At 51.4% G+C, this 12,500-nt stretch overlaps 3 protein-coding genes across 3 annotated transcripts in view; 2 read left to right on the top strand and 1 right to left on the bottom strand.

Annotated features, from left to right (window-relative positions):
• Window positions 1-255, bottom strand: part of pmvk (phosphomevalonate kinase) — a 5,332-nt gene extending 5,077 nt beyond the window's left edge. The window contains exon 1 of the mRNA XM_083918345.1: window positions 49-255. Within this exon, the coding sequence (XP_083774471.1) occupies window positions 49-221 (173 nt within the window). The 5' untranslated portion in view covers window positions 222-255. The remainder of the gene's footprint in view (window positions 1-48) is intronic.
• Window positions 256-547: 292 nt separating this feature from the next.
• On the top strand, window positions 548-9,543 carry decr1 (2,4-dienoyl CoA reductase 1, mitochondrial). Its single transcript, XM_083918342.1, has 10 exons — window positions 548-653; window positions 1,807-2,018; window positions 2,293-2,350; window positions 2,460-2,546; window positions 4,218-4,365; window positions 5,163-5,262; window positions 7,962-8,034; window positions 8,207-8,353; window positions 8,895-8,957; window positions 9,099-9,543. The coding sequence occupies exons 1-10, from the start codon at window positions 603-605 to the stop codon at window positions 9,156-9,158; spliced, it is 999 nt and encodes a 332-aa protein (XP_083774468.1). The 5' UTR covers window positions 548-602; the 3' UTR covers window positions 9,159-9,543.
• Window positions 9,544-9,566: 23 nt separating this feature from the next.
• LOC310950048 (multidrug resistance-associated protein 1-like) overlaps window positions 9,567-12,500 on the top strand; it is a gene marked incomplete at its 5' end in the record, with an annotated part of 46,157 nt that continues 43,223 nt past the window's right edge. The window contains 2 exon segments of the mRNA XM_083917712.1: window positions 9,567-10,023; window positions 10,107-10,738. Of these exon segments, the coding sequence (XP_083773838.1) occupies window positions 9,567-10,023; window positions 10,107-10,738 (1,089 nt within the window).

Here is a 12,500-nt window from a genome sequence, read left to right as displayed (position 1 = left end):
AATAATCTGTAGTAAAGTTAAAGATAAAGTTGAATAACGGGGCTTTACCGGTTGTGGATCAGGTCCGTCACGTAGTCTTTTCCGGACTTCCGTTTCCCGCTGAAGACCAGGACCAGCTCGGGTCCCGGTCCGGGTCCTGGTCCTGGTCCTGGTCCTGGTCCTGGTCCGGGCCCGGGTCCGGGTCCTGGTCCGGGTCCGGGTTCGGGTCCCGGGTCCTCCATCCCGTCCTGCAGCACTGGAGTTAACGTGTTTTTGCACACGGTTCAGCCGCAGGGTTGGACCCGCCCACTGTCGGACCACCGGAACCACTACCGTAACTGTCGGAGCTCACAGGCAGCACTTCAAAATAAGAGTCCTGTCGGCCTGGTTTCAAAAGCACATCCGGTCAGTAATCGATATTAAAGTGATTTATAATGTATTCATATATTTAGCTAGTTTATATTTTATTCATATTTAACTGTTTGTGGAGAGAAATCTGCAGATAAGCGGGTTGTTTTTGCTTCGGTGCGGCCTGTAGAGACATTACGGTAACACGTCATCACGTCATCACGTCATAACCCGCCTCCGCGCTGTCAGAGGTCAGAGGTCAGAGCGGAAACAAGATGGCGGCTGTTTGGAGGAGAGCGGAACTTTTCAGAGCTTCGGTTCAAAGAGTGAGAAACTTTATGACCTTTAATAACAAGTTTATGACTTTATACGTTTAAAAGTTTATAATTTTATAACTTTATATGTTTATGAAATAAAGAGTTTAACGGTCGGCTGTGACGTCAGCTGCGAGTTTAATATAAAAGTATTTCAAATCAAAGTCTTTCTGCTCAGAAACGATTCAAAGTTCTTCACAGGAAATATTTAAATACATAAAAATAATAAATAAAAAGACTTTCAAGTCACATTATTCACATTTTCAGGAAAGTGTTGGAAAAACACAAGAAAAAAAATCAGTAAAAGCATTTTTTTTATCAGTGAAGCTTAAATTCAGACGCGGAAGTTTCAGTGCAGGTTATTAAATTATTATTATTATTAACATTATTATAAGTGTGTTACATCGGTGTAAAAAGTCTTCTTGTGTTTGAGTTCAGAGCAGCTTTGATGTTTCTGCTCCAAACAGAAGTTTTCACTTCTTTACTTTGTACTTATTTTATTTAATCTGCTGTTAAACTTGTTGTTTATGTATAAACCTGCGTTTAACCACAGTGTCTGTTTCACTCCGTCACATTTAGTTATGGTTTGATTTATTTTACGTTAGCTTTATTTTGATGTAATTTAAGTTTTTATGCTCATTGTTTCTCTGATGCTTTCATCTTTGTGTTGAAACTGTTGCATAAATCATTTCCCTCGGGATAAAATAAATAAATAAAGATTCTTCAATCCTGAAAAAAGTCAGTTTTCCTTCCAGTAAAGAAAACACTTTAATTTTTGTTCTCTAATATGATAATTTAGATACTTAATGAGACACTGAGGCATAAAGATAAAAGACCATAAATAAAAATAAAGTAAAAATAGAAACACGTGAGGAAGTGAAATTAGGACAAGTGTGATTCTGTTCTGAATGTTATAAACAGTCGTGTGACTCGTCTGTGCTGAGGTTTCATTTCAAACGAAATAAGAAACATTTTATAGTTCTCACTCCGGAGTGATGTCACTCTGCACGGCGTGCAGAGTGACGTCACAGCCCAGCGGCGTGCAGAGTGACATCACGACCCGGCGGTGTGCAGAGTGATGTCACAGCCCGGCGGCGTGCAGAGTGACGGCCCGGGGGCGTGCAGAGTGATGTCACAGACCCTCTGACCTCCTCTTCTCCTTCAGTCATGGCTCCACAGCTCGCCGGCTCGCCCTCAGCAGCCCGGAGCTCCTCCTCCTCCTCAGGCGTCGTTCTTCCCGCCCGTGGAAGGCGCCATGCTGCCGCCAGGAAGCTTCAGCAACAGAGTGGCGTTCATCACGGGAGGGGGGACGGGCCTGGGCCGGGCCATGACCACCACCATGTCCCAGCTGGGGGCGCAGTGTGTCATCGCCAGCAGGTCAGAGGTCACTGCACACACACACACACTAACAGACACGCACAAACACACACACACACACACACACACACACACACACACACAGTGACACACACACAAACACACACACAGTGACACACACACACACACACTAACAGACAGGCACAAACACACACACACACTTACTCACACACACACACAGAGACACACATAGGGACACACACACACACACACACACAGATCAGCTGCCGTTAACCGTGCGCCCGTTCACGCCGTGTGTTTCCTGTTTGTGCAGGAAGTTGGACGTCCTGCAGAAAACAGCTGAGGAGATCAGCAGCCAGACCGGGAACAAGGTAAGGGACCAGAACCAGAACCCGTCTGGACCAGAACTAGAACTGACCCAGACCCCGTCTGGACCAGACCCCGTCTGACCCGGTCTAACCTGCCCCCCTTCTGTCTCAGGTCCACGCGGTCCAGTGTGATGTCAGAGACCCGGCGGCGGTCTCCAGCTGTGTGGACCAGATGGAAGCTCTGACGGGACTTCCTGATGTGAGAACGCACTAAAGTCTTCACTCATTGGTCCGAAGTGTAGCGTAGATCTGAGCTGCTCTCTGATTGGTCAGAACGCTGAGTGATGGGGTTGATTTTTGCGTTGCTCCTGGGTCATTATGTCCGCGGTGACTCCGTCAGCTCCGTCTTTGTATACAGGAGTCTCCACCTGTCAGACTTTGACTCAGCCTCCTTTCCTCTGACCATAAAAGGGCATGTATGTGACGCTGGGGGGAGGGGCGTGCGTCCATCTGGCTGACGGACCCCGGCCTCAGACTGAGGATTTTAGAATTTGTGTATTTTTATTGTTTTTTTTTTGTCAAATTTAACAACTTTTCGTGACGAGACGTGTTTATAAGAAACACGGTTTAAGTTTAAATGTTTTTTTCAAAGTTCCTTTAGAAAAACAAAGAACTGTTAACAACAAAGGAAGCCAAACAAACAAACAAACATAAACACAAACAAACAAACAAACATAAACATGTGATAAACACGAACATGGATCATTCATTTTTGGTGCCGTGCGATACATGGCAGGTAGTCTGAGCTAGGTAAGGCTAGCTAACGTTAGCACTAGGTAAGGTGAGCTAACGTTAGCACTAGGTAAGGCGAGCTAACGTTAGCACTAGGTAAGGCTAGCTAACGTTAGCACTAGGTAAGGCTAGCTAACGTTAGCACTAGGTAAGGTGAGCTAACGTTAGCACTAGGTAAGGCGAGCTAACGTTAGCACTAGGTAAGGCTAGCTAACGTTAGCACTAGGTAAGGCGAGCTAACGTTAGCACTAGGTAAGGCTAGCTAATGTTAGCACTAGGTAAGGCTAGCTAACGTTAGCACTAGGTAAGGCTAGCTTACGTTAGCACTAGGTAAGGCTAGCTAACGTTAGCACTAGGTAAGGCGAGCTAACGTTAGCACTAGGTAAGGCTAGCTAACGTTAGCACTAGGTAAGGCTAGCTAACGTTAGCACTAGGTAAGGCGAGCTAACGTTAGCACTAGGTAAGGCTAGCTAACGTTAGCACTAGGTAAGGCGAGCTAACGTTAGCACTAGGTAAGGCTAGCTAACGTTAGCACTAGGTAAGGCTAGCTAACGTTAGCACTAGGTAAGGCTAGCTAACGTTAGCACTAGGTAAGGCGAGCTAACGTTAGCACTAGGTAAGGCTAGCTAACGTTAGCACTAGCCGGCCGGCATATTAGCTTCCAACAAAGGCTAACATTAACTTCTTACATTCAGTGTTGATAAGAATCAAAACATTTAAGAAAATTCTCTTTGATCTCAAACGAATTCAATCTTTGGGTTCAAGACGAGAACGAGTGTGTCGTCGTCGTTGTTGTTGTCGTTGTTGTTGTAGTTGTCGTTGTTGTGGGCGTTAGCGTTTCTGGGGACACCTCTGACGTGTACAGTGACGTAACGACGCGGCTCTCTAGTTTGTGGAAAACCAAACAGGTTCTGAGAAGGTTCCCAAGTTGAACCAGAACCAGAACCAGGTCTGGGTTGGTCAGAAAGGGGGCGTAGGCGGGCAGTTGTGCAGCTCGGTCCACAGCGCGGCGTCTGAAGGAGGCGGGGACTTAAAAAACAAAATGGAGGACAGAAGTCAAATGAACCCGTTAATGATCCAGAACCTGGACCCGGCTGTTTGATGACATCACGCTGCTTCTGTGTCCTGATTGGTCCAGATAATCATCAACAACGCCGCAGGGAACTTCGTGTGTCCGACGGAAAACCTGTCCCCCAACGGCTGGAAGAGCATCACCGACATCGTGCTCAACGGCACCGCCTTCATCACCCTGGAGCTGGGCAAGAGGCTGATCCAGAACCAGAGAGGTGAGGGGCCGGGCCGGGCCAGAACCAGAGGGGTGAGGGGCCGGGCCGGGCCAGAGCCAGAGAGGTGAGGGGCCGGGCCGGGCCAGAACCAGAGGGGTGAGGGGCCGGGCCAGAGCCAGAGAGGTGAGGGGCCGGGCCAGAACCACAACCAGAGAGGGTAGAGACTGATCCAGAACCAGAGAGGTGAGGGGCCGGGCCAGAACCACAACCAGAGAGGTGAGGGGCCGGGCCGGGCCAGAACCAGAGAGGTGAGGGGCCGGGCCAGAGCCAGAACCAGAGAGGTGAGGGGCCGGGCCGGGCCAGAACCAGAGGGGTGAGGGGCCGGGCCGGGCCAGAACCAGAGGGGTGAGGGGCCGGGCCAGAGCCAGAACCAGAGAGGTGAGGGGCCGGGCCAGAACCAGAGGGGTGAGGGGCCGGGCCAGAGCCAGAACCAGAGAGGTGAGGGGCCGGGCCGGGCCAGAACCGGAGGGGTGAGGGGCCGGGCCAGAACCAGAACCAGAGAGGGTAGAGGCTGATCCAGAACCAGAGAGGTGAGGGGCCGGGCCAGAACCAGAGGGGTGAGGGGCCGGGCCAGAGCCAGAACCAGAGAGGTGAGGGGCCGGGCCAGAGCCAGAGAGGTGAGGTGAGGGGCCGGGCCAGAACCAGAACCAGAGAGGGTAGAGACTGTTGATGTTTGTTGTTTATTGTTGTTGATGTTGTTTGTTGTTGTTGTTGTTTATTGTCTGTTGTTGTTGTTTATTGTTTGTTGTTGTTGTTGTTTATTGTCTGTTGTTGTTGTTGTTGTTGTTGTTGTCCAGGTGCGTCCTTCCTGGCCATCACCACCATCTACGCTGAGTCAGGGTCTGGTTTCGTTGTTCCGAGTGCGTCGGCGAAGGCCGGAGTCGAGGCGCTCTACAAGTCAGTGTGACCTCTGACCTGTGACCTCTGACCACTGACCTGTGACCTCTGACCTGTGACCACTGACCTGTGACGTCTGACCTCTGACCTGTGACCTCTGACCTGTGAACACTGACCTGTGACCTCTGACCTGTGAACACTGACCTGTGACCTGTGACCTCTGACCTGTGACCTCTGACCTGTGACCTCTGACCTGTGAACACTGACCTGTGACCTCTGACCTGTGAACACTGACCTGTGAACACTGACCTGTGACCTCTGACCTGTGACCTCTGACCTGTGAACTCTGACCTCTGACCTGTGACCACTGACCTGTGACCACTGACCTGTGACCTCTGACCTGTGAACACTGACCTGTGACCACTGACCTCTGACCTTTGACCTCTGTCGTTACCGTATTCTCCTGAGTGTGAGACGCTGTCGTTACCGTATTCTCCTGAGTATGAGACGCTGTCGTTACCGTATTCTCCTGAGTACGAGACGCTGTCGTTACCGTATTCTCCTGAGTACGAGACGCTGTCGTTACCGTATTCTCCTGAGTGTGAGACGCTGTCGTTACCGTATTCTCCTGAGTACGAGACGCTGTCGTTACCGTATTCTCCTGAGTGTGAGACGCTGTCGTTACCGTATTCTCCTGAGTACGAGACGCTGTCGTTACCGTATTCTCCTGAGTGTGAGACGCTGTCGTTACCGTATTCTCCCGAGTATGAGACGCTGTCGTTACCGTATTCTCCTGAGTGTGAGACGCTGTCGTTACCGTATTCTCCTGAGTATGAGACGCTGTCGTTACCGTATTCTCCTGAGTATGAGACGCTGTCGTTACCGTATTCTCCTGAGTATGAGACGCTGTCGTTACCGTATTCTCCTGAGTATGAGACGCTGTCGTTACCGTATTCTCCTGAGTACGAGACGCTGACGTTACCGTATTCTCCTGAGTGTGAGACGCTGTCGTTACCGTATTCTCCTGAGTATGAGACGCTGTCGTTACCGTATTCTCCTGAGTGTGAGACGCTGTCGTTACCGTATTCTCCTGAGTACGAGACGCTGTCGTTACCGTATTCTCCTGAGTACGAGACGCTGTCGTTACCGTATTCTCCTGAGTATGAGGCGCTGTCGTTACCGTATTCTCCCGAGTATGAGACGCTGTCGTTACCGTATTCTCCTGAGTATGAGACGCTGTCGTTACCGCATTCTCCTGAGTGTGAGACGCTGTCGTTACCGTATTCTCCTGAGTATGAGGCGCTGTCGTTACCGTATTCTCCTGAGTACGAGACGCTGTCGTTACCGTATTCTCCCGAGTATGAGACGCTGTCGTTACCGTATTCTCCCGAGTATGAGACGCTGTCGTTACCGTATTCTCCCGAGTACGAGACGCTGTCGTTACCGTATTCTCCTGAGTATGAGACGCTGTCGTTACCGTATTCTCCTGAGTACGAGACGCTGACGTTACCGTATTCTCCTGAGTACGAGACGCTGTCGTTACCGTATTCTCCTGAGTACGAGACGCTGTCGTTACCGTATTCTCCTGAGTACGAGACGCTGTCGTTACCGTATTCTCCTGAGTACGAGACGCTGTCGTTACCGTATTCTCCTGAGTACGAGACGCTGTCGTTACCGTATTCTCCTGAGTACGAGACGCTGTCGTTACCGTATTCTCCTGAGTACGAGACGCTGTCGTTACCGTATTCTCCTGAGTACGAGACGCTGTCGTTACCGTATTCTCCTGAGTACGAGACGCTGTCGTTACCGTATTCTCCTGAGTACGAGACGCTGTCGTTACCGTATTCTCCTGAGTACGAGACGCTGTCGTTACCGTATTCTCCTGAGTACGAGACGCTGTCGTTACCGTATTCTCCTGAGTACGAGACGCTGTCGTTACCGTATTCTCCTGAGTACGAGACGCTGTCGTTACCGTATTCTCCTGAGTACGAGACGCTGTCGTTACCGTATTCTCCTGAGTACGAGACGCTGTCGTTACCGTATTCTCCTGAGTACGAGACGCTGTCGTTACCGTATTCTCCTGAGTACGAGACGCTGTCGTTACCGTATTCTCCTGAGTACGAGACGCTGACGTTACCGTATTCTCCTGAGTACGAGACGCTGTCGTTACCGTATTCTCCTGAGTACGAGACGCTGTCGTTACCGTATTCTCCTGAGTGTGAGACGCTGTCGTTACCGTATTCTCCTGAGTACGAGACGCTGTCGTTACCGTATTCTCCTGAGTACGAGACGCTGTCGTTACCGTATTCTCCTGAGTGTGAGACGCTGTCGTTACCGTATTCTCCTGAGTGTGAGACGCTGTCGCTACCGTATTCTCCTGAGTACGAGACGCTGTCGTTACCGTATTCTCCTGAGTACGAGACGCTGTCGTTACCGTATTCTCCTGAGTACGAGACGCTGTCGTTACCGTATTCTCCTGAGTACGAGACGCTGTCGTTACCGTATTCTCCTGAGTACGAGACGCTGTCGTTACCGTATTCTCCTGAGTACGAGACGCTGTCGTTACCGTATTCTCCTGAGTACGAGACGCTGTCGTTACCGTATTCTCCTGAGTACGAGACGCTGTCGCTACCGTATTCTCCTGAGTACGAGACGCTGTCGTTACCGTTATCTGATCGGCCTCACTGAGCCACTGATGTCGCTCCACTGTGCTCTGTGGTTGCCATGGTGACACTGGTGTGTGTGTGTGTGTGTGTCAGGTCTCTGGCGGCGGAGTGGGGGCGCTACGGCCACAGGTTCAACATCATCCAGCCCGGACCAATCAGAACCAAGGTACGCCCGCCTGTTGTTGTTTACGTGTTTGTTGTGTTTGTTTTTGTTGTTTACCTGTTTGTTGTTGTTTACCTGTTTGTTGTTGTTGTTTACCTGTTTGTTGTGTTTGTTGTTGTTGTTGTTTACCTGTTATTTGTTTGTTGTTTACCTGTTGTTTGTTTGCTGTGGTCAGGGGGCGTTCAGTCGTCTGGACCCGACCGGAGCCTTTGAGAAGGGGATGATCGGTCGGATCCCGACGGGTCGACTCGGGACGCCGGCGGAGATCGCCAACCTGGCAGCGTACATGAGCAGCGACTACGCCAGCTGGATGTCTGGAGCTGTGAGTCCGACTGACCCCAGACCAGATCCAGGACCAGACCTCAGACTGACCCAAGACCAGATCTCAGACTGACCCAAGACCAGATCCAGGACCAGACCTCAGACTGACCCCAGACCAGACCTCAGACTGACCCCAGACCAGACCTCAGACTGACCCAAGACCAGATCCAGGGCCAGACCTCAGACTGACCCAAGACCAGATCCAAGACCAGACCTCAGACTGACCCCAGACCAGATCCAGGGCCAGACCTCTGACTGACCCTAGACCAGATCCAAGACCAGACCTCAGACTGACCCCAGACCAGATCCAAGACCAGACTTCAGACTGACCCCAGACCAGACTTCAGACCAGTCTGAGACCGGTCTCAGACTGGTCTCAGTCCGGTGTCAGTCCAGACTGAGACTGGTCTCAGCCCTGGTCTCAGCCCTGGTCTCTGGTCTCAGCCCTGGTCCCTGGTCTCAGCCTGGTCTCTGGTCCCTGGTCTCTGGTCCTGGTCCCTGGTCCCTGGTCTCTGGTCTAACTGTGCCCGTGTTGTTGGCAGGTGGTCCGGTTCGATGGAGGAGAATATGTGTCGATGGCCGGAGAGTTCAACGAGCTGCGCAGAGTGAGTGACATCATCATCATCACACTCATATGATTCTGTCACGTGTTTATTAAGTATATTAATAATATAAATATAATTATTATTATTATTATAGTTGACTGATGCGCTCAGCTGTTTATTATTATCATCATTCTTCTTCAGGTGACTCCAGATCAGTGGAAGATGATGTCGGCCATGATCCGAAGCACCAAAGGATCCTAAAGCACTCCTGATTGGTCCCCAACAGGTGGCCCCGCCCACCTGCTGATGTCACTCTGATGATGATCTGTGATTGGCATGTGACTGTCTGCGGGCGGTCATGTGACTGTCTGTGGGCGGTCATGTGACTGTCTGTGGGCGGTCATGTGACTGTCTGTGGGCGGTCATGTGACTGTCTGTGGGCGGTCATGTGACTGTCTGCGGGCGGTCATGTGACTGTCTGCGGGCGGTCATGTGACTGTCTGTGGGCGGTCATGTGACTGTCTGTGGGCGGTCATGTGACTGTCTGTGGGCGGTCATGTGACTGTCCGATGATGTTTTGTTTGACGTGTTTGTTTCTCGTGAACGCCGTCGTCCTCACGCTGTGAATAAAAACAAAGACCTCCACCATGTTTGTTTGTGTGTTTACTGATGAGGACTGATCCCAGACCCCCCAGGACCAGGAACCCCAAGGGTCCCAGATCAGCTCACACACCGCACCTCACCTCACAGACAAGACCCCACAAGACCCCAGACCTGCTCCTGCATTCAGTCCAGCTGCCCCCTACTGGCGCCCTCAGGGACCTCATGTTGGCGCCCTCAGGGACCTCACATTGGCGCCCTCAGGGACCTCATGTTGGCGCCCTCAGGGACCTCATGTTGGCGCCCTCAGGGACCTCATGTTGGCGCCCTCAGGGACCTCATGTTGGTGTCCTCAGGGACCACATGTTGGCGCCCTCAGGGACCTCGTGTTGGCGCCCTCAGGGACCTCATGTTGGCGCCCTCAGGGACCACATGTTGGCGCCCTCAGGGACCTCATGTTGGCGCCCTCAGGGACCTCATGTTGGCGCCCTCAGGGACCACATGTTGGCGCCCTCAGGGACCTCATGTTGGCGCCCTCAGGGACCACATGTTGGAGCCCTCAGGGACCACATGTTGGTGTCCTCAGGGACCTCATGTTGGTGTCCTCAGGGACCACATGTTGGCGCCCTCAGGGACCTCGTGTTGGCGCCCTCAGGGACCTCATGTTGGCGCCCTCAGGGACCACATGTTGGCGCCCTCAGGGACCTCATGTTGGCGCCCTCAGGGACCACATGTTGGTGACCTCAGGGACCTCGTGTTGGCGCCCTCAGGGACCACATGTTGGCGCCCTCAGGGACCTCGTGTTGGCGCCCTCAGGGACCTCGTGTTGGCGCCCTCAGGGACCTCATGTTGGCGTCCTCAGGGACCTCATGTTGGCGCCCTCAGGGACCTCGTGTTGGCGCCCTCAGGGACCACATGTTGGCGCCCTCAAGGACCACATGTTGGAGCCCTCAGGGACCACATGTTGGCGCCCTCAGGGACCTCGTGTTGGCGCCCTCAGGGACCTCGTGTTGGCGCCCTCAGGGACCTCATGTTGGCGCCCTCAGGGACCTCGTGTTGGCGCCCTCAGGGACCTCGTGTTGGCGCCCTCAGGGACCTCATGTTGGCGCCCTCAGGGACCTCGTGTTGGCGCTCTGAGACCTCATGTTGGCCCCCTTAGGGACCACGTGTTCAGGGCCACGCCCTCTCAGATGGCGTCCTCTCCTGAGGGGGCGTGGCCTGGACGCGTCTCCATCGCTCTGGTGTGAAAAACAGAACAGTGTCAGTTTGATTTAAGGCGGAACGTGTGAATCACAACGTCACCTTAAGAACAAGAGACAGGGAAGAACACAGTCCACCTTAAAAATGTGTGTGTGTGTGTGTGTGTGTGTGTGTGTGTGTGTGTGTGTGTGTGTGTGTGTGTGTGTGTGTGTGTGTGTGTGTGTGTGTGTGTGTGTGTGTGTGTGTGTGTGTGTGTGTGTGTGTGTGTGTGTGTGTGTGTGTGTGTGTGTGTGTGTGTGTGTGTGTGTGTGTATAGAGAGTTTTCTCACTTCTCTGTTCCTCAGACAGAAACTTTTCAGCTGAAGATCGAACAACAAGTTTAGACGAAGAGAAGAAGAAAAGAATAAAACAACAGAAGAAGAAGAAGAGGAGGAGGCTGTTGTTGTTGTTGTTGTTGTTGTTGTTGTTGTTGTTGTTGTTGTTGTCGGTGAGATGGAGGATCTGTGCAGTGTCAGTGGTTTGGATCCTCTCTGGGTGAGTTTCATCAAACAGCTGCGACATGAATAATGTTCTGTTTACAGATCACTCTGATATTAATGTGTTTAATTTATATTAATGTGTTTATACTTTAATACATAAGAACATGTTTAAAGACAGAACACTGGATTAAAAACCTGGAGCTGGACTTGAGTCAAACTTGAGCTGGACTTGAGTCAGACTTGAGTCGGACTTGAGTCAGACTTGAGTCGGACTTGAGTCAGACTTGAGTCAAACTTGAGTCGGACTTGAGTCAGACTTGAGTCGGACTTGAGCAGGACTTGAGCTGGACTTGAGTCGGACTTGAGCTGGACTTGAGTCAAACTTGAGTCAAACTTGAGTCAAATTTGAGTCAGACTTGAGTCGGACTTGAGCCGGACTTGAGCCGGACTTGAGTCGGACTTGAGCGGACTTGAGTCAGACTTGAGTCGGACTTGAGGCGGACTTGAGTTGGACTTGAGTCGGACTTGAGCTAAACTTGAGTCGAACTTGAGTCAGACTTGAGTCAGACTTGAGTTGGACTTGAGTCAGACTTGAGTCGGACTTGAGTCAGACTTGAGTCGGACTTGAGTCAGACTTGAGTCAAACTTGAGTCGGACTTGAGTCAGACTTGAGTCGGACTTGAGCAGGACTTGAGCTGGACTTGAGTCGGACTTGAGCTGGACTTGAGTCAAACTTGAGTCAAACTTGAGTCAAATTTGAGTCAGACTTGAGTCGGACTTGAGCCGGACTTGAGTCGGACTTGAGCCGGACTTGAGTCAGACTTGAGTCGGACTTGAGGCGGACTTGAGTTGGACTTGAGTCGGACTTGAGCTAAACTTGAGTCGAACTTGAGTCAGACTTGAGTCAGACTTGAGTTGGACTTGAGTCAGACTTGAGTCAGACTTGAGTCGGACTTGAGATGGACTTGAGTCAAACTTGAGTCAAACTTGAGTCAGACTTGAGTCGGACTTGAGGCGGACTTGAGTCGGACTTGAGCCGGACTTGAGTCGAACTTGAGTCAGACTTGAGTCAGACTTGAGTCGGACTTGAGTCAGACTTGAGTTGGACTTGAGTCGGACTTGAGCTAAACTTGAGTCGAACTTGAGTCAGACTTGAGTCAGACTTGAGTCAGACTTGAGTCAGACTTGAGTCGGACTTGAGTCGGACTTGAGCCGGACTTGAGCCGGACTTGAGTCGGACTTGAGCTAAACTTGAGTCGAACTTGAGTCGGACTTGAGTCGAACTTGAGCCGGACTTGAGTCGAACTTGAGTCGGACTTGAGTC

This window comes from Echiichthys vipera (genome assembly GCF_963691815.1).
Source record: "Echiichthys vipera genome assembly, chromosome: 8".
NCBI classification, from domain to species: domain Eukaryota; kingdom Metazoa; phylum Chordata; class Actinopteri; order Perciformes; family Trachinidae; genus Echiichthys; species Echiichthys vipera.
This window is presented reverse-complemented; position numbering and strand designations above follow the sequence as displayed.

What these genes read in the sequence shown, in the direction of transcription:
- decr1 (XM_083918342.1), top strand. Translation starts at nt 603, where the DNA reads ATGGCGGCTGTTTGGAGGAGAGCGGAACTTTTCAGAGCTTCGGTTCAA. An exon ending in CTCTGACGGGACTTCCTGAT is followed by an intron (nt 2,547 to 4,217) that starts GTGAGAACGCAC and finishes TGATTGGTCCAG; the next exon opens with ATAATCATCAACAACGCCGC. An exon ending in GCTGATCCAGAACCAGAGAG is followed by an intron (nt 4,366 to 5,162) that starts GTGAGGGGCCGG and finishes GTTGTTGTCCAG; the next exon opens with GTGCGTCCTTCCTGGCCATC.